This window comes from Sphaerodactylus townsendi, linkage group LG11 (assembly GCF_021028975.2).
Source record: "Sphaerodactylus townsendi isolate TG3544 linkage group LG11, MPM_Stown_v2.3, whole genome shotgun sequence".
NCBI classification, from domain to species: domain Eukaryota; kingdom Metazoa; phylum Chordata; class Lepidosauria; order Squamata; family Sphaerodactylidae; genus Sphaerodactylus; species Sphaerodactylus townsendi.
Genome location: NC_059435.1, coordinates 53,365,796 through 53,386,525, shown reverse-complemented (window position 1 = coordinate 53,386,525; position 20,730 = coordinate 53,365,796). Strand labels below are relative to the sequence as shown.

General features: G+C 41.6%; 1 protein-coding gene across 3 annotated transcripts in view; it reads right to left on the bottom strand.

Moving 5' to 3' along the window:
• The window catches only part of ABCB1 (ATP binding cassette subfamily B member 1), a 59,468-nt gene that overhangs the window by 23,562 nt on the left and 15,176 nt on the right, over positions 1-20,730 (bottom strand). For all 3 annotated transcript variants that reach the window (XM_048510754.1, XM_048510753.1, XM_048510755.1), the window contains 11 exons: positions 18,861-19,052; positions 16,518-16,689; positions 15,932-16,056; positions 14,671-14,842; positions 12,513-12,626; positions 9,685-9,795; positions 8,951-9,076; positions 8,236-8,439; positions 4,926-5,096; positions 2,446-2,607; positions 88-270 (listed from right to left, as the gene is read on the bottom strand). In XM_048510754.1, the coding sequence (XP_048366711.1) occupies positions 88-270; positions 2,446-2,607; positions 4,926-5,096; positions 8,236-8,439; positions 8,951-9,076; positions 9,685-9,795; positions 12,513-12,626; positions 14,671-14,842; positions 15,932-16,056; positions 16,518-16,689; positions 18,861-19,052 (1,732 nt within the window). The remainder of the gene's footprint in view (positions 1-87; positions 271-2,445; positions 2,608-4,925; positions 5,097-8,235; positions 8,440-8,950; positions 9,077-9,684; positions 9,796-12,512; positions 12,627-14,670; positions 14,843-15,931; positions 16,057-16,517; positions 16,690-18,860; positions 19,053-20,730) is intronic.

Here is a 20,730-nt window from a genome sequence, read left to right as displayed (position 1 = left end):
GAAAAGGGGACCAATTAAAGACAGAGCAGCGCAAAATGCTGACAAGTCATGGCATGTGTGCCACAGTAATAAAACCAAACTACTTACAGGGTCAACAATTTGCACCTCAGGATCCTCATCCTCTGCTTGTGACTTTTTGACACTTCTACGAGTCGAACGTCTTCTCACTCCATTCGATAGAGCACTTTTGGATGATTCTGCTGATAAGCTCCTTGAGAGATTGGGCTTGCTCTCATCCAGCTCTTCCGACTGAACTTCGGTTTCAATTGACTGAACAAGGCACAGAGTGTTGGAAACAGATTTAAATTTCAAGTATTTGCAAATGCTGTATGTTTGTAGAACATGATTCAGGGGTTTTACGCATCACAAATTAAATTGAACAAGTGGGGACCTGCAAGAAACTTGCAAGGAGGGGATGGTACCTCCATCTTCGTTTCCTCCCCTCTTCCCCTACTCTCCATCCTGCCACCCATTCTCTTCTTCTCTCTCTTTCTGCTCCCCTACCCCAGTTTCTTTCTCTCTCTTTCTGCCCCCTTACCCTAGCTCTCTTTGTCCCCACCTACATCAAGCCTCTTTATCTTTCCACCTTCCCATCTCAGCATTCTCTGGTCCTCTCTTTTTGCCCCCACCCCCGCTTTACTCCAGCAGTCTTTCTTTCTGTCACCCCACTTAAGCAATCCATTTCAGCCTCCCTGCCCCAGCTCTCTCTTTCTCACCCCTCAGATCCATTCTTGCTGGCTTACCTGAAGCTGCTTCAGGTGGGTGCAGCGAGGCCTTATCTGCCCCCCCTCCACAGACTCATTCTTCCACCAGGCCTGCTGTGCTGCCCACCACTGCTGGGTCCCATCGCACCTCTGGGCTGCCCCACCTAAGGTAAGTGCATTTTCTGCACTTGCACAGAGAATGCTTTTTTATTTTGGAGCGGGAATTCAACCCCCCTTTTTTTTTTTACTTTTCAGATTTTTCGGCAGACCTAGGAAGCCCCCTAAGTCTTCAGAAACATCTGGTTGGAGTGAAAGTGCCCTAATCTGTGGATTTATGCATCCGCAAATAGGAAGGCACACTTGGGAATTAGATATATAGATGGGACTAAGATTGTAATTCATATATCACCAGTACCACTGTCAAGCCTCTTTTACATGGGCAAAGCTGGTAGCAGAAAATATGAATGACTGATCTTGTCTTTCAGTTATTTTGTTTTGATAGATAACAACAGCATTTTCAAAACAATTGGCTGTATCTCAAATCCTAATGATTCAGCTTAGCCCAGAAATGGAGAAAATGCTCCAGAAGGGTGAAAAGCCTGACCCAGCAGCATAAATGATGATGTTTCAAAGGCTTGCTTCACATAATAGAAGGGTTCAAAGAGATAGAGAAGAAATCTTTGCAGTTTCCCAAGTACAGGTGAACATTTCACCTGCAATTCAAGAGCTACTGAGGCCTTTCGTGTATGAGCAGGGCTGGTCTTAGGAATTCTATGTCCTAAGGTGGCCTGCCTGAATGCCCACCTGCCCAACCCACCATGCCCTCCCTCAGCCCAGCCCAGTTGACTTGGGGCTCACGTGGGAACTGACAATGATTTTCACAGCAGATGAAAGTTGGTAGGTGGGAAATTGGGTCAACCAGTCTGAGACATCACTTCTGGGGATTCTCCAAATCTTTATGGTAAAGACCACTGGAGGAGAGTTTCCTTCCAGATTCAGATGCAATTCCTGCCCACTTTCTTCTGCCAACCCACCCAGTACTGGCAGCCAAGCGAGTTCTGAGCAGCCTGTCCAGTCAGCTGGCTGCAGCATATCCCAAGGTGTCAACAGCCTGGCAAACCACACAGTGGTGCTGGGACCAGATTTACTGTGAGGCTACCCACTGTTGGTGCTGCTAGAGTCCTACCCTCTAATGCCCTATGGCTACCTAGTAGGTGGCCTTCACCTGTGTATCAGCCTGGACTTGCAGTAGTTTATGTACAAGATATATACCCCACCCCCCTGCAAAAATTTTTACATATTAGTTCGATTCCAGACAGGTTTTTTCCCCATTAAATTTCACTCAATTTCCCTCCTTACTACAGCTCCCATCCCACACAGCTTTTGTCCACACAGGTCTCATGATCTCCAAAATACCCCTTGTGGTGGTCAAGGTCTGCTGTGCAAAGCAAAGAACAGTGATACCCTCCTAGGTTCATTGAAGTCAGTGGGCTTAAAGTAGGCAATTCTGCTTAGGATAGAAGTGCTAAAGAAAGAATAAGTTGAGTGTTAACCTGTTCTGATTACTTAGCATTATCTTTGTTTTAGAGGGGACATTAAATCTTTGTAATTCTTCTTTATACGTATGCAGAATTCACATACATGTTTAAGCACAAGAAGGGGTATAACAGTTTCATGACACAAGAAAAGGTCTACATTTAAGAGAGGTTTAACTTCTGCAGAAAAGAGAGGAGATGGATACCTGCATGCTAACAAGTTTGAAATAAACTCCTTCCTTCTTCATTAGTTCATTATGGGTCCCTTGTTCTGTGATGACACCATCTTCAAAAGCAGCAATGAGATCTGCGTTGCGAACCGTAGATAAACGATGGGCAATGACAATAGTTGTGCGACCCTCCCTGGCCTAAAACACACACACATAATTCAGTGCAAATGCCCATGCTTTCATAAGCTCATGGCTCAAACTCTACAGTGTTAGTACACTTTATAAAACTATTCTGTTCACTTAACACAAAGGGATTACATTTGTCAAAGCAGTAGGGAAGTCATGAAGTCAAGCTTTCTACTTTTCCAAGGCACTAGGACCCAAGTAGAGAATTCTAGAACAAAAAAGTTCAGAAAATGGTGGATTAATATACAATTCTATTGTCATCTTCCAGTGGAAAAGAGTATAACAATGTTAAAATACCAGATGCTTAGAAGTAATCCAATGCTTTTTGGATTACTTTGATGCAATGACACTATAACAGCACCAATCAGCAGGCTTTTTTAGCACAATCTTGAGTTGTTTTCAACCACACTGGATTTCATGAATATTCTTTCTCAAGGTAACTCTTCAAGACATCAGTTTATTATTAAGGTTTTTACCTTTAAAATTATGTAGTGCTTACGAGACAGTTCTTGATATTAAATGCTTAAACCAGGGGTAGGGAACCTGCGGCTCTCCAGATGTTCAGGAACTACAATTCCCATCAGCCCCTACCAGCATGGCCAATTGGCCATGCTGACAGAGGCTGATGGGAATTGTAGTTCCTGAACATCTGGAGAGCCGCAGGTTCCCTACCCCTGGCTTAAACTCTTTTGTAAAAGGAAACAGAACTGAATTTGCTATGTAATGTAAATCAGTTCTATTGTATGCTTAATGACCCCTTAGCACCTTGAGTGTAAATAAGCTCCGAAAAAATCTCTACTTTGAAATTTTGAATACTAATATGAAAATACTAGTCTATGTATGTTCTAAAAATATTGTACATGCTGTATCAGCAGCTATCCATATCTTCCTAATCTGTATTTCATTTTGAACAAGTATTATTAACAAGTAGGAGTCTTATTAAGAGATTGATAGTTTAGTGATTTATTTTAAGAACAACTATGGTTAAGAAGAATTTTAAGTCTTTCAATGTATTAATAGTTTACTGGAGTCTTCGTCCAATTGAAGTGTAATGATGTCTGTCACAACTCAGTTTCTGTCACAACTCAGTCATGAAAGGGTTATGTGTATGTAAAGAAGTTGCCAAGGTCACTGTTTTATGACCTATATTGATTGGCCACTGGTCAGCGAGACTACCTTTGCTTTCATGCTGGCAAGCACAAAGCCAAAAGTTATAAAGTTAACCCTGTTTCTTTATTTGAGCAGATAACAAACTGACACGATGTGACTACAAGGAGATGTCAGATGCACAGCAAGATGTAACCAAGTGTATAGTAATGTAGATATGTAACAGGAAAGAAAGGATTTATTATTTTATTTCCACATAACCCTCCCTTATAGTTAAGCTCATTTATATAAAAGCAACTGAGAATCCTGTCTCTTCTGTTTTACTCTATTAATATATATCAAATTGCCTACAAAGTGGCATGTTCCTTGCACCCTGACCTCAACAGTCCAGGCTAGTCTGATCTTGCCAGATCTCAGAAACTGAACAAGGTTGGCCCTGACCAGTATTTGGAAGGAAAACTGCCAAGGAATTCAAGGCAACTGTGAAGCAGAGACAGGCAATGACAAACCACCTCTAAACATCTCTTGCTTTGAAAACCCTACAGCAGTGGTGGCGAACCTATGGCACGGGTGCCAGAGGTGGCACTCAGAGCCCTCTCTGTGGGCACACGTGCACAGAGTTCATCATGTGATAATAATGTAATTATTTCAGGGAGATTATTAGCATTAAACCTAAGACCAAGTTTAAGCGCTGTTAAACTCCACTGTTAAGCGCTGTTAAACCCCACTGATTTTCATGCGAAGAACTAAAGCACGATCCTTTACCTGGGAGTAAGCTCAGTTGCTGGCAATAGGGTTTGCTTCTGAGTAAACCCTCCTAGGGTCGTGATTCACCCGTTTGAAGCGTTGCACAGTTGCTTCAAAGCAAAGCCATCGACTACCACCAAGCTTACTCCCGAGTAATGAACGCCTTGGAGCCAACCGTTTTTTATACTAAAACCTCAGCATTCATGTTAAATTGCCATGTTGGCACTTTGTGATAGATAAGTGGGTTTGGGGTTGCAGTTTGGGCACTCGGTCTCGAAAAGGTTCGCCATCACTGCCCTAAGGGTTGCTCGAAGTCAGTTGCAACTTGACAACGCTTTCCAGCAAGGCACCAGAGAAAGGCTCCAACATTACAGGAAGAGAACCTTTGATTCCTAGCCTACTTCTGCTTTTGAAAGCCATTTAAATCTATTGCTAATATTAAGTTCTTTATATTTACAAGCATACAGGAGACAGACCTTGTCTAGGGCTGCCTGCACCACTGCTTCACTCTCAGTATCCAAAGCCGACGTTGCTTCATCCAGCAATAGGATCTTGGGATTACGAACAAGGGCTCGGGCAATTGCGATCCTCTGCTTCTGACCTCCACTTAGCTGGGCCCCTCTTTCTCCAACCACAGTTTCAAATTTCTGCAAGATACAATCAATTTTCTTTATAAATGTTGTTGTTCCTGAGAGAAGTCAGGTTAGGCTGAGAGAGAATGGATGGCCTGGGATCACTCAGGGAGCTTGACAGGAGAGTACAGATTTGAACCTTGTTCTCCCTTAGTTGTTGTTTGACTCTTTGCTCTCTACATCACAACTACATCTTAACGGGAAAAATTAAAACGTCACCTTAGTTTTTAAAAAATGAGCTATGTGGGGAAAGTGTGGCAACCTCGATTGTTCTCAATGTACAATATTTCCCCAAACATTACCCAGGTTATTGGAATACAGCTTCTTAGTCTTGCAGAACTAAGAGAACTAACAGGGAATCAGATTGTATCAGAGGAAGCCATTCTCTTTTCAGAAAGGGTAAATCATGCTGTGTGTGAGAGAGATATTTTCAGTCCCTCATTCTGTAGTAAAATTTAATTCAAATGCTGTGAGTTAATTCTAAGGCTTGAAAAATCTGAAGGGAAAGCAAGAGGTGAAATATTCCTTTCCATATAATTATCAGGCACTAGAGTTACCACATGAATATATTCTGTGAAACATCTTGAAAGTCTATCATATTTTACAAGCATTAAGTATTCTGTGACAAACTGATATATTTTCTAAAAGCCAATTACCATTTGTGCTGAATTTGAAAACACCTTAATAGCCTTTCCCTATGCTGACTTTTACTAACTGAAGTTGTTAATCAAATCCCATAATTTATTTGTTAAACTTTAAAAAAGATTTCTTGCATGGTTATCTAAGGTAAAATATAGAGAGAATGAAGGGAAGGGGATCACCCCAGTTCCCTAAACTGGTTCACTTAAACATTTATTTTGAAGTGGAACAGGATGGGGCAGCTAAAGATAACCCCCATAAAGGTTATCCTACTATGTAAAAGTCCAAGGTGTTTCACTTTTTAAAACAGGAGCTGATGGGAAATGTAGTTCATGAGCATACTGGAGGGCCAGACCCCTGCGCCTCCCGGATACTCATGGACTGCATTTCCTATCAGCCCTCGCTTTGGGAGACACAACTGAACATATCTGACTGCAACACTCAATTCTTCAAATTGCAAGGGCTGCTGGAAATTGGACTGCATTACCATCTGGGAGGTACAGGGATCTGGCCCTTCCAGATGGTAATGCACAATAATACCCATCAGTCCCTGCAACTTGAAGAACTGAGGCTGCCAAGTTCTGCCAGTTTCTTTACAAACAGGAGGGGGTGCCATTGCTAACAGATTTACAGTATTGCTGTCCACAACCTTTGAGCTAAGCGCCCTTTTTTCCTAAAAGTGATGCTATTATTGTAGGCTACATTGCTCCAGAAACATTGCTGAATGCCTGAAGGGCAAAGGGGGTGGGTGAAGCCAGGTGGGAGTGGCTGGAGAAGCCTCTATTTTGCCCCACTGTGAGGAGAGTGGGAGAGACCAGGGGACAGACCGCGCTACATTCTCCTGTCTGCAGATAAAAACCAAACAGCTGAGCACTCAACACTATCTTTGGCCTTTTAGCTATTTTTTCATTAAAAAAAACAAAAACCAAGGCCAATCCACATAAACCCAGCAGAAGGAAAGACACTTTACCAAGTGCCACAAAAGCCAGTGACAACTGCCTCCCCCCCCCCCCCCCCCCGTTCCCTGCAAAACTTTCCCAGCAGATTCAAAACCAACCCTTCAGATCTTTAACTGCTTATTTCTGGGAATTCTGAACAAAACATATACATACTTTGGCAAGTGCAACAGAAACAATGCCAAACCACAAAAGCCTGTGACAACTACCCCTCCCACTTCCTTCCTGTTCCCTGCAAAACATTCCAAGCAGGTTCAAAACTAACTTTTAACATCTTTAACGTGATAGAGACATTACTTCCACACATAATGCCACATCCAAAAAAGCAGTGAACAGCAGCCAAGCAAGCTGATGTTAAATGCCACAAAGCCAACTGTGACAGAACAAGACAGCAACAATGCACTGAAGAAGAAAGAAATGCTGGGCTTCAGCATTTGCAGGATGACTGATTTGGAGAGATCTCGACTTCCTGCTCCCCCCCCCCCAACCAACAGTTTTCTAGATCCCGTCGGGTTGTTTTGCACGACAGGCTTTATTGCTGTGGTGTGTGTGTGTGTCTGTATCTCCACCCTTGTGATCCGCAGTTTTTACACCATCATTACACACTATTTGATCTATAGGGCAAACAGCTGCTCCCCAGGGCCACAACAGGTCAGGAAAACAGGGTAATGCAGTGGGTGTGCAATGGTCCTAATCCAAACGTGCTCTATTCACACTTGGGAACTCCCAGAACGTGTCTAATTGAAAGTCCTCATGAACTTTGCAATATATGAATCAGCTGTTAGGAACTCCCAGTGCACATCTGATTGAAAGTCTTCGTAGTAGCTAGGAGGACCATAACCAGTGGTAGGATTCAGCAGGTTCACACCACTTCAGCAGAACCAGTTGTTAAAATGGTGTTTGTAAACAACCAGTTGTTAAATTATTTAAATCCCACGACCGGAACCAGTTGTTAAATTATTTGAATCCCACCCCTGACCATAACATGTGAATCATCCATAAATCCATGGAATTTGAATATTCTGTTTGTTATTCTTGCCCTAATTTTTCTTACTTCTGGTTGTTACTCTCACCTATGTTGAGTTTTTGATTATAAGTTCCTCTTTTTGGCCCTGTCTTTTTGGTTATTACTGGGAAAAGCAACATATGTCTTGACCTGCACAGCCTAGGATAGCCCATCCTTGTCAGCTCTTGAAAGTTAAATAGGGTCAGCCTTGGTTAGTGTTTGGATGGAAGACCACCAAGGATGTCTAGGGTTACTACACAGAGGCAGGCAATGGCTTGAAAGCTTTCACGGTCACCATATGCTAGCTGTGATTGGATTGTACTTTCCACCATCAAAGCTCCAGGTTGATAACGCTGTATAAACAGAAACTAAATCATTTTAATATTTAGGCTTCAAAAACCTCGCATTGTCAAATTTTATCTTAAGTTACAGGAAACGGTTGAGATTTTTAAAAACCAAGTAGGATATTAACATACTTCATTCAACTCATTCATTTAGAACATTAGAAGAAGAAGAAACCCAAAAATGTGATGACATAAATAATTTTTCTCACATCAGGCAATTTCATGATGAAGTCATAGGCATTGGCTTCTTTGACAGCTTTTTCAATCTCTTCCATGGTGACATTTTCCCGACCGTATCGTATGTTTTCTGCTATTGTGGTAGCAAACAAAACAGGTTCCTGGTTCACAACGCCTATAATCTCCCTGAGATACCTTAAATTCAGAGTCTTAATATCCTGTCCATCAATGGTAATCTAAAATGAAACAAAAATCAAGCAGCTGAATCTCAACTGATGTTTTAAAAACAACATATTAAGTTATTGAGATAAGAAACTGGTAACTAAAAGTTAAATGAACATCATGAATGTAGAACCCAGGTCACTAAAAATTATATAAGACAGGAGAAGCATTTAGGTAAAGAGGAGGGTGAGGCGAATCAAAGAGAGGTTAGGGAATTAATCACTACTGGCATCAAAATTTCTGATTCCCTCATACTGGAAAAAATAACACCTTGAAGCATGAATAAACATCTACGGTCCTTTACATGAGTTGCATTAAGGCCAAACTAGCAACGCTCAAAAGCAGTTCCAAAAGAAAGATCTCAATGTCATCTATACTGAGTATTTAATTGCTTAAAAAGATACACCTCTGTTTTTGATAATTTACCCATAGTCTGAAATTTCAAGCTACTGCTGTCATATCAGTGTTAAACACAAAAGATCAGAAGAATTTCAGTGAGCACACAAATTGGATTAAATAGCTTACCAAGCCTTCCTGAGGATCATAAAATCTCTGTATCAGTTGGACAGTTGTGCTTTTCCCACAACCGCTGCTGCCCACCAGAGCTACTGTCTGGCCACTATTAACATTCAGATTTAAGCTTTGTAACACCTAAGTGAGAAAACATAAAAATGAACTCAATTATTAAATGTATCTACAGTAAACTACTTTGCAAATATGCTATGCCTTTATCATTTAGAAACATGACCTGAACTTGGATAATAGATAATTTCAGACATAACACAGAGGAGCACAATATATTTGTGTATATTACATAAGGGCCACTATCCATTCTGCAGGGACCTCAGAGGGGTTCTGAAGCAGCAGTGAACAGCATCTTCATCCCTGGAGTTGAACCCTAATCTCAGTGCAAGAGAACAAATTTTTCATCGGTGCTGGAATCACTATTCTGAATCTAACAAGCAGCTGCCATAGTTCAAGGTCTCACAAGGTTGGCCAAGTTGACAGAAAGCTATTCAGTTGAGTGGAGCCTAAATAGCATTGACCCCTAGGCCACACCCCTGCAAGATGTTCAACATGTACAAAGTGGTTCTCTATTACCATTCAACTCCTATACTATATACCCGTAGATTACTTACAGCTGACCTTTATTACCCACCTTAAATGCAGTCAGAACTGTGCACTGATTCTCTCTTCAATATTTGGGGGGGGGGGAGGGGGGTAAGCAGCAAAGCAGGAAGCCATACTTCTTACAGTACCTTGACATCTGGCCTTGACGGATAATTGAAGCAAACATTTTGGAACTGCAGGTTTCCTTTAATCGTGTCCGGTTTGTAACCAGTTTCTGAAAAACTGTCAATTTGAGGTTCCTATATCAAAGGAAAAAAAATGATACAAAAATCCAACTTGGCCAGGTCTCTTGTGCAGCAATTTGAAAGCAAAGCAAAATCTCACTTGCAAAATTCCACTGATCTTCCCATTTCACAGATAGAACATCTAACCAGATAGAGCACCTACACAGATATAGTCATGCCGATGGCCCTTTTGTGTCCTGGCCCTTTCCACATGCACACACAGTGCTGGAAAAGTATATCAGTGGCCCCTTCCGCACAGGCAGAATAATGCACTTTCAATCCACTTTCATAGTTGTTTGCAAGTGGATTTTGCTATTCCGCACAGTTAAATCCAGCTGCAAAGTGCTTTGAAAGTGGATTGAAAGTACATTATTCTGCCTGTGCGGAAGGGACCAGTTTGAACCAGAACAGAACAGTTCATCCCCCCCACCCCCCACCATCTCCAGCCTCTCTGAAAAAAACAATGATTTCCTTACTCTCCTGGGCGCAAAGTTCTGGAGTTTACCCCGATGCACCCCTTTCTTCTCTGTACAGAAAAGGTAAAATGTACCAGAAAAAGAAGTAGGCAGGAAACCAAACTGCCCTTTCACATCCACACCAGGAATGAAGGAAACAAAGCAGAAGAAACTAATACCAGCTATGGTTAACACAATGACTTGTGCCCCCTCAGCTTCCACGCATCCTCCTTTCACAGTCTGGAGTTGGTGGCTAGTTCCTGATTTGCACTCTTATCCTCCATTCCAACCACAAATTTTGATTATAAACAGTTCTACACCCCAAAATAAGCCCGAATTACCTCAAATCATAAGCCAAATATGCATAACACAAATAAGACATCCTGGGGAAGGGGAAAAGGGCATTTTGGGGAGGAACTCCGCAGAGTGTTTTCCCCAAGACGTCCTGGGACACCTTATTTCTGCTCAAGCCGTCTTTTTTTGAAGTCACTTTTTTTGAAGTCACTTCAAGACATCTCCTCTTGCTGTGCAGAGCTCAGAAGGTGAGGAGTCGTCTTATTTTCCCCAGCCGACCATTAAAGCTCCCTGGACAGTTTCCTTCACCATTCACGCCCAACATTTCACGGTGCTGGAGGGATTCTCCATGCCTGCAGCTTTTTGCTTAAGGTTTTCCTGGGACATTTGCTCTGCAGGCTCCACTCCTAGGAGCCTTTTGAGCCTGAAAAGTACATGGTTGTACTCAGCTTGTCCTGCTAATTCCAGCAATATATCCTATTCCCCTTTTTAAAAATATCCATGAGCTGTCTTCAAAGGTATACAGACATGCCATAAAAATCAGCATGAATTCTGAAATTGTGTCTGTATAGCTTTGAAGACAGCTCATCAAAAAGTGGATATTGCTGGAATTGGCAGGACAAGCTGAGTACAAACATGTACTTTTTAGGCTCAAAAGGCACCAAGCAACAGAGCAAATAGCTTGGAAAAACCTTAAACAAAAAGCTGCAGGCATGGAGTATTCCTGCAGCACCACAGAAAGTCAGGCACGAGAGCTTTAAACTCAGGTAGGAGGAAATGGCAGGTGAGGGGAGGGGGAAGCCTCTTTCTACTTTGACATCTTTTTTGCCCGTGCTGTCTGACCAAAATATCAGGTGACAGTTTTTTTTAAAGACATCCCCAGGACATCTTATTTGTGCTGTGCATAATCAGCCATACATCCTCAGAACTTGGCCCTGTAAAATGATATACACCGGTTCCAGATTTGGGCATTCCAAAGGAATACCATTTTTTTAATTGCTTGGAATTCAACCTAATGGAATCCCTGGGGCATACCAATGCATTGAAACAGGCACAGTTGATAAGTGCAAATGTAAACAGAGTTACACTGGGTTGAAGACTGAACCGCATGTCACTTAAAAGAACAGTCTCCCCCAGTCTAAAACTGTGTAAATTGAGTGGTCTGACTATAATTTTGGGACGCAGAGAGCTTAAATGTCATCAATATTTGTGGCTGAAGAATGAGGTAACCATAAATGGCAAACAAAAAGCTACGAAGTATGCGCCAACCTTAGCCACTCATTCATTCCTCCATATATAACTCCCATTCTAACAGACACCCAGGATCCCACCCGCTATGTTACCCTCAAAAGCAAACTGCCTATAGATTGATCATTTCATGGCAGAGACCAGTCTGAGCTTTCTTCCCATTTGGCATCTTAGCCTTGGCATCTTAGCCAGTAGGTATTGACAATGAGTTTGCACAGCCATTTTTTGTGCATTAAGCAGCGATTAACTACAAATTAGATTGAAGCCATTAACTGTAAACAGAATTGTTAGAGTCCAAAGTATCAGTTTCATGTGGGCATGCCCAATAGAATTTGTGACTCCATGACTTGGAACTGCCTTATAAGCCCATTAACATTTTCCTAAACTCAGGTCTTGTGACTTTGTTGTTCCAACCCGCGATGTTCCAGGATACTAAGCAAATTTGGGATGGAAAATTCGCATTGAGGGACTGGCGTCAGTCCAGTTCTATAAGTTTCTCCAGGGATTTGTTAACATCTGCCTTATAAGTCACTGCTTGTGAAGGACCCCTTCGTTTCAAGCCTGAGGGAGATGGGAAACAGCTGCCATTTGGGAAGGCAGCCCAGTGTCTCCTGGGGTATTCAAAATCAGTATTGCTGTTCTTTGAATTTCAGCCAATGGTCATTATAATTTACTAATGCTGTCAGACTTTGTGGCTCTATGCAATTATAACTATGCTCTCAAATGGATACTTACATTATCAATAATGTTAAAAACTGCATAAGCTGCTCCTCTTGCATTAGCAAATGCCTCTATGTTTGGAGTAGCCTGGCCAATACTAAATGCTCCAATTAACACAGCAAAAAAGACCTAAACAGGAAATAATTTTCAAGGAAAAAAACAAAAACAAAAATGTTAACAAAGATTGAGGCCCCATATCAGGCAACTGCAATGAGGCTACATTTCAAGAAGAAAACAATGGACCTACCAAAGAACAGAAAAAATATTAAACCCTGTTTTTAATATTAAACCTTAGTCTTCAGTTCTGTTTAGAATGAAAAAGTATATACTAGAGATTCTGAAATGAGTGCTAAATTCCAGTATTTTGAAAACTGAAGAAAGATTCTCTTTCTAAAACCACATTTTGTACTACTTCCAGTTTAAAGGTCATACAATGCTTGGCAGTTGCACAGTGCCAGGAAACCATGTATCACTTTCCCATGAAAACCTTGGGGATGGGGCGGTATAAAATTTTAAATAATAAATAAAATAAATAAAAATAATTCAAGCAAGCTGGTTCCAGCAAACACAACAGTTGGCACTGTTGTGGGTTTTTTTGAGCTTTGGGGCATGGTCTGGTGGTCCTGGAAAACCCATAACAATCAATTGATTCCAGCTGTGAATGCCTGCGACAGTTCACATAGGGAAAACTTGTGCCTGTTCAAGGGTTCCAATCATCCCCAGTTGTCCTGGCCTTGGATCTGACAGGCTTCTACAATGGCTTGTACAATTAAGGCAATGAAAATGAGGGAAGGTACCTTCAGAGGAATCTATCCACACCCTTTGTTGGCTTTCTTAAATCACAAGTTACCAACGTTCCTATTAAGCCGAAATCCCTTCTACTAAAAATCTTATTATGAGACTAGCACTGCAATCCGAAGCAGAGTCAATGGGTTTAGAAGGGTGTGGTTCTGTACAGGGTTGCACTGTTAGAGAAGCTTTACATGCATTAATATTTTCTTAAATGTTAGTTTCAATACTGACAGGAAAAAAATTGTAAAATCATAGCTCAAATCATTTTTGGGAATGGTAACCTTTCAAGTTATGCCAGTACACAGGCAGGAGTCCTGTGGAGCCTCCCCATACCACAACATCCAGCTGCTTTTCTGCCATGCGTAACAACTTGAGTTCATGTGGACATTGGCACAAGGACCCAATTAACACAATGCTAGGCTGAACAATGGAAGGAAATCAGGGCATGTGTCAAAGGAGCAAGTTGGAACATTCTTGGCAACAGCAGGACCAGTAGGCTGAAGAAGTAAGTTCAGACAAGGTGAGAAAAAAATGAAGACAAGCCGACCAGGCGGGTACAGACACAGGAAGAGTCAGGGAGGGACAAGACAGACCAAAACAGAGTGAAACAAAATCTGAGCATCTGAGGTAGCCCTTATGCTTCCTTCAGAATAGCAGGTGTTGGGAGCCCATAAGGATGACATAGTAACTTTCAGGCAGATTTGACCCAAGAGCACAAACTGCTAGAAAGGTCTGCAATGCAGCCCCCCTTAGGGGAAGGGGGCTGCCTGAAAGCACAATAAAGCTCTTTCCCGGCACCTGTTCAGTTCAATTACTCTTGCCAGGAAAAACTATTTGGATATTATTCCTCTGATTATTTATTAGAAGGAAATGCCAATTGGATTTTTGTTTGTTTTAGCCACCTAGACAGAGGTTAGCTGAGTTAAAGCAGAACTGTCAACCAGATTGCTAGTAATATGAGTTTTCTTTTCACAGGATAGGATGGCATGGGACAGATCCATCTGGGATCAACCTAGATGTGCCAAGATGACCCAACATGTAAGAATTGTCTCCTCCCACCATCCCTGCAGCAAGTAGGGTGGGGATGGCCAATAACCCATAGAATAATAAATGTTGGCAAAAATCTAACATTACATTCTTGGCATTCCAAACTGTGGCAAGTAGCTATGGCAAAAAACCCTGATATATCAACTTAGAATAGTCAATGGTAAAGGTAAATATCAGGTTTCTATTAAATGTGGCATGACAGACAAGAGGCTGCCCTGTCCCTGAAGGAAAAATCAGCCACTCAGTTGAGCCCATTTATTTTGCTAAACCTCAACACCAAATGTAGTCATCTTTGCTGTACAAGAAAAGTACGCAGCTCTTCACTAATACTTACTGTAAGGATTTTCCCAATAGAGTAACCTTCATATAATACTAAAGTTGATCCATACCAGAAAGCAAGGGAATAAGATGCATATATTAATAAGAAAGCAAATCCAATGGAGATGTTAGCTGTAACAGCCTTCCTGATTCCAATATTTTTAGCATCTTCTAAATTTTTACGATACCTGAAGGGAGAAAAAAATTGGTTAAATATAATTAGCACTGGACAGCCAAATGCACTTTTATCCTAATTTTTATTTGTTTTGACTACAACCCCCATATAATATTTATTACACCTTTTTGTGTTTATATTATTTTAGCATCGGTCATCTATCATGTTATTCCTAGTAACAAATTGCAGCTCTCAGGATTCATTTAGTCTGTCCCAAGTGGGTCCCCCAAATAAATATCCTACAAAAAAGGTTTAGGGTCAAGAGATACACTTTCAAGCCATATTTCTTTGACTTTGGTGAAGAAATGAAGAAAATTATTATCTGATGCAGATGGCTGGCAGACTGAACTATATTCAAGGGTCCAGGGCAGGGGCTTTGTTATTCCTCACATCATGGGAAAGCACCAGATATGTGGTTTGTTATTAAAAGAGCCAGAAGATATGGGGACAATCATGGTCCTCTGTCAGGTGAGCACGTCCCTTTGCCTGTCACATTTTGGATCCAGATGTATCTTGGGTAAGATACCACCTGGTTACTCTGTACTCTCCCCCCCCCCCAAAAAAACCCCTATTCGGATTCATCAGTGGCCCAGTTTGTTATCAGTTCAAGTCAGAGACCACATGTAGGGCTCCAACTGAAGACAGAAGGCCTGATGTACCTTTGTGTGCACCTGCTCAGAGTCTTGGTGCTACACTGAGTAGGCCTGAGTCACAATGTGGAATGGCTTCCACTCAGCATTCTGGTGTTACACTAGGACAGCATGTGCTTTGGAAGTAAGTCACCTCTGTCCAGATGGCAGCCCCATTCTGGATACCAGTGTTGATCATACCTATACTGATCATTTATCTAGCATCTCTGAACAGCAGGTGACAAGTGGATGTCAAAGATTCCTATCCTTTAGATCTGCAAACAACTTTTGTAGACAACAGGAAATTCAGTTGAGAGTCTGGAAAGTCACATTTACACCCTCTGGTCTTTGGCCAGGTCCAAAGACCAGAGGGTGTTCAGTTTGAAACGGGTCAATATAGAGTACTGAATAATCTAAATGCACACAACATATATGGAATGGCCGTTTAAAATTAATAACACAAATTTCCTAACCTCTCAATTTCTTTCTTCTGTCCTCCAAAAGCCATTACTGTCCTGATAGCTGATAGAACCTCATCTGCTACGGACCCAGCTTTTGCATAGGCAGCAAGCTCTTTGCTGGTGAATGCAGAAAGGACCTATAGGAAACATAGTATTTCAGTCCCAGCATCCAAATAGTAGATGTAGTCTAGAGAATTGGCTTCATTACCCTACCTACATGGCATAATACCTCTAGCCAAAATCGAAGACTTTTGTTTAATTGTCAGGACCCAATCATTTAAGGCAATTTTACAGATTTTATGCTAACCAGTATAGTCTTACTTATATAATGAACTAGGAGTGAGAAATAAATATACCATGGGACTGTACTTTGTCTATCAAGGCCACCAGAAAAAATTGCTTTCAGCCTATATCTGAATCTCCATGTGCTAGGAGCACGGTGATGTACAAAAGATAGCATGAATAACTCACTTTTAAGGCAACTGCTAACTCACGGTGATGTACAAAAGATAGCATGAATAACTCACTTTTAAGGCAACATTTTTATAACCAAAAATATTGGTTGTGCATTTTACATTTCAATAAAAATATACATTACCTTTGCCCATATTGCAGCCGAGAGTCCTAGAACAGGACTGACTGCCAGTATTACAAGAGTTAGTTTCCACCCGCGAATGAACCCGACTATAATTCCTGTTAGAAATGTAGAAATTCCTTGGATTAGGATTGAAATCTTGTCTCCGATTCCTTCGCTGATTTTAGAGACATCACTTAAAAAAAAGAAGAAGCAAATTTAAGATGAATTGGTTAATGTGGTATTCAGAGGGTAGAAATATACATCCATACACACAATCCAAAGATACTTCCTAGATGTTCCAGTTGTATCACTATATTTGCATTCACATCCCATATGTTTGACTAAATGTTTATATAAATATTTCTGAATCTGAGGATACCACAATTATTCATTTTTGAAGCAGGCATAAATGTATATAAAAATTATCTTTGTGTGATCCATGCCATTTTAATATACGGTTTTTTAAAAATGTTTGGACTTTAGGGCTCAGGGAACAGGAGATCACTGATCATGAGCAATTGGTAAATTTGTGCATATATTATCAACTGCCAGAGTCCCAGCCCCCTCAGTGTGGCCTGCAGCTTGACTGAGGAAATGGATCGTCTCCTTACAGGTATGTGGTGGACCCAACAAGGAAGAAATGGCATATTAAAATCTCCCCTAATATAATAAAATGGTTTGTCAAGCTGTTAATTATATTATGGTTCAAAATATGGTTTAAAACAGCTCCCTCACTCAATCTGGCCTGCAGCAAGAGTGAGAAAGACCTGCAGCAGCCACCAAAGAGCAGTTGGGGAAGAAGCAGCCCTGCATTTCTAATCAATATTTTGGACTTTCTCCTCCCTTCTTTTACTACTGGGCTCTTTTGGTATTTGTTATTGTTCTGAGGGCCTTTCCCAAAGGGCACTGAAGATCCTCTATTATCTGACAGTGGTGTAGTGCCCAGGGGGTGGGGTGGGGTGGGGTGGGGTGGGGCGAGGTGGGGCAGGGGTGTTCAGGGGTGTTCTGGGATGGGGCAGGGCATGGCAGGGCACACACGTGCCCCGGTTGCAGTTTCCCCTTGCTACAGCTCTGATATCTGAGTTGTGCTGTATTCATAGCTACTATGATTTAGTTGTAATTGTAATTGTAAACTTGTTGCGTTTGTGTTAAAGGTTTGTTACCATGAATGTTGCTATCCTGTTGAAGTAGTTTCACAATTTAGCAAACCACAAGGGTGGTGTCATTTTATTGATTTTAAATCCCCACGTAGAGATTTATGTAACCAGCGATCTGCTGGGTTACCTTTACACTCAGTCCCTCATACAAAAAAATATATTTTCAGATCATAAAAGATGTATTAATGCAGCTGCAAATGGACTTCTCATATTTGCAATAATCCCCTTCTTTATTAAGAGTCGCACTTTACTATCTCTCCTAATTTTAAGACAAAACACACAGTATAGGGAGCTTACTTTAGAGCCCCAACATCTAAAATCTCATCAATATACAAGAAACTCTACTTTAAGAAAAATACACCAAACTAGGAAACGAAGGCCCATTGTGCATGGAATGCTTACCTTGGGGCTCTTCGGGATAGAGCTTCTGTTATGGACGCCTTTTTCCCCCTCTCACACTCACTGCGCAGCAGATCCCATAATCTCCACTGTTTGTGAGAGCAGGCAAAGAGCGACCTTTTCCTCTGTTTCGCAGGGAAGATGAAAGAAATGGCCCTGCATCATTCTTTGCTTCGGGCTTTTTGGCTTCACCCCACCTCCCTGGCTCTTCCTCCACCCTCCCTGATAATGAGGAGGGCTTTGTAAAACTTTATTTCAACTTTAAGCATTTATACCATGTTAGATCTATCAAAAATAATTATAGATCTAATATAGGAATATTGAAATACTAAGGAATATTGAAATAACAAGCCCCATGGCAGCGGCAGCAGCAGCAGAAGGATGAGTGTGTTTGTGTGTGAGGCTTCAGCAGAGTGTGGTCCAGGAAACTGCTTTGTCTCTTTCATTTGCGGGGGGGAATTATTTTTGGAGTGGGGCTACAATATCGATATAATTGCACTAACAGCAATATCAATATAACAGCAATTTAAAGGGCTTTAACACGGGTGTGTTAAGATCTGTGCCTTTAAGAGTGAGTTGATGGGCAGAGTTAAGAGAACCAGGAAAAGCAGGGCCCCAGGAGAATTCAGCAGGCAAGCCATGAAGCGGACAGCGGGGTATCTTCTTGCATGTAAACATGAGGATACCCACTACAACCCCACTGTGCAGCAAAGATCCCCAAGGTAAGTGTTCCATGCATAATGGATGAAAATTAAAACCAATAACTTCTGAAGAAAACATGATAACCAAGCATAAAATATATACTTACTCTATAAGTCGCGTATTTAGTTCCCCAACATCATTCATATCGAACCATCCAATTTCCTGACGCAAAATGGCATGGAAAAAATGTTTTCTAATTTTCTTGATCTGACGGCCCGCTGCCAGGGTCCAAAATGCAATTTGCACATAGGCTACAACAAGAACAGCAAACCCTATTCCCGAATAGTAGTATGCATGGCTATAAACACAAAATTGAAGAGGCAAAGTCAGAAGCAATGCGTTAATTCATAGCATGAGAGAGACAGATTGATTTTAGGAATAGTCTGTTTCATCTGTGAGCTTAAAAAGCAGACAGTACTTTTAATATAGACATAGACAAGTGTTTCCTCATGGAATGATATCATCTGATTCAGAACAAGAAGCTTCAATCAAAAAAACCAAACAGGGACATGCTAGCAAAGTACAGTCCTATGCATACTTGCTTGGGAGTAGGCCCTGTGCAATCAGTGGAGCTGACTTTTGAGTAAACTTGCATAGGAGCAGTTGACAAAAGCAAAAACAGGTACAAATCAAAGATGGCGGAGGGTTGGAAGACCAAGTCCTATGAGGAAAAGTTGAAGGAGCTGGGTATGTTTAAACTGGAGAGGAAATGATTGAGAGGTGATACGATGGACATCTTCTAGTGTCTGAAGGCTGTCCTATAGATGGAGCAGAGTTGAAGCATAGCTGGGCATAACAGCCAGCCCCATTGAAGTCTATGGTGGGAAAAGATTGGTGAACTTTGCTTCTGGGGACAAGGGGAGGGTTGAGAGAGTTTTGAGAGAACTCAGCCAGCAGGCTTCACGTGCAGGAGAAGGAAAACAAAATAAACCTTTTGGGGGCCCAAAAAATTGAACCTCCAGAAGCAAAGTTCACCAGGCCTGGATAATATTACCAGGAGGGCCTTCTGGAGCCACCTTGAAAGTGGTGCCTCTATCATCAAAAATGTGCAGCCTGCTTACACACTCAGAAATTCCCATTGGCTGCAATGGAGCCAAGGCACTGCAGAGCAGAGAATCTTGCGCAATTTCTTGGCATGCCTGTCACAGGTGCATTTTTACAGCTAGTGGTAACAAAATTTCAGGGTGTTATCCGGAGACTGTCCTGATGATACCAGCTGAATTTGGTGAAGTTTGGGGGGCAAAGTTATGGGGTAGCCACCATCTCCTGTTAGCTCCCATTGAAAACAGTGGGGAATGGGGCAGACTGAAATGCAAAAACACCAAAAAAAATGAGACGGACCAAAAATTTTCGGGTATACCCAAATATTCGGGTATATCCGAATATGTTATTTGTCTTATTCGGGTATGCAGATAATTTTATGCCTGAATAAATCTGAATTTTCTGAATTTCTAGGGTATTGAGCAAGCCTAGTCTGGAATACAGTAGAACACAACACAATCAACAAAAGGCCAATTGTTCTGTACTGGCCTGCATCCTAAATCGTCGAACAGGTGGTGCTTATCTGCAGATTCAAGAAAGCTGTTCCACAGTGTACATTACTAGAAGGTACATTACTAGAAGGTACATTACTAGAAAAGCTTGAGACTGAGCAGTGAAAGATTTAATGAGCCCGTGAGAAGAGATAGATAAAAGACCAAGATCAGAAAACTGGATTTGCTGCATACGTTCATACTGGGAGAGAAGCTCCGTGAAGGTTCAGCAAGGATGGGTGTGAAGAAAAAAAAAAGAATACTCCCAGCTTGCAGAAGCAGAGGAGGAGGAGGAGGGAGAGGAGGAGAAGGAACAGTTTGGATTTATACTCTGCTTTTATCAACTGTAAGGAGTCTTAAGGCAGCTTACAAGCTCCTTCCCTTCCCATCTAGTCCACAGACACCATGTGAGCTAGATGGCGCTAAGCGAGTTCTAAGAGAACT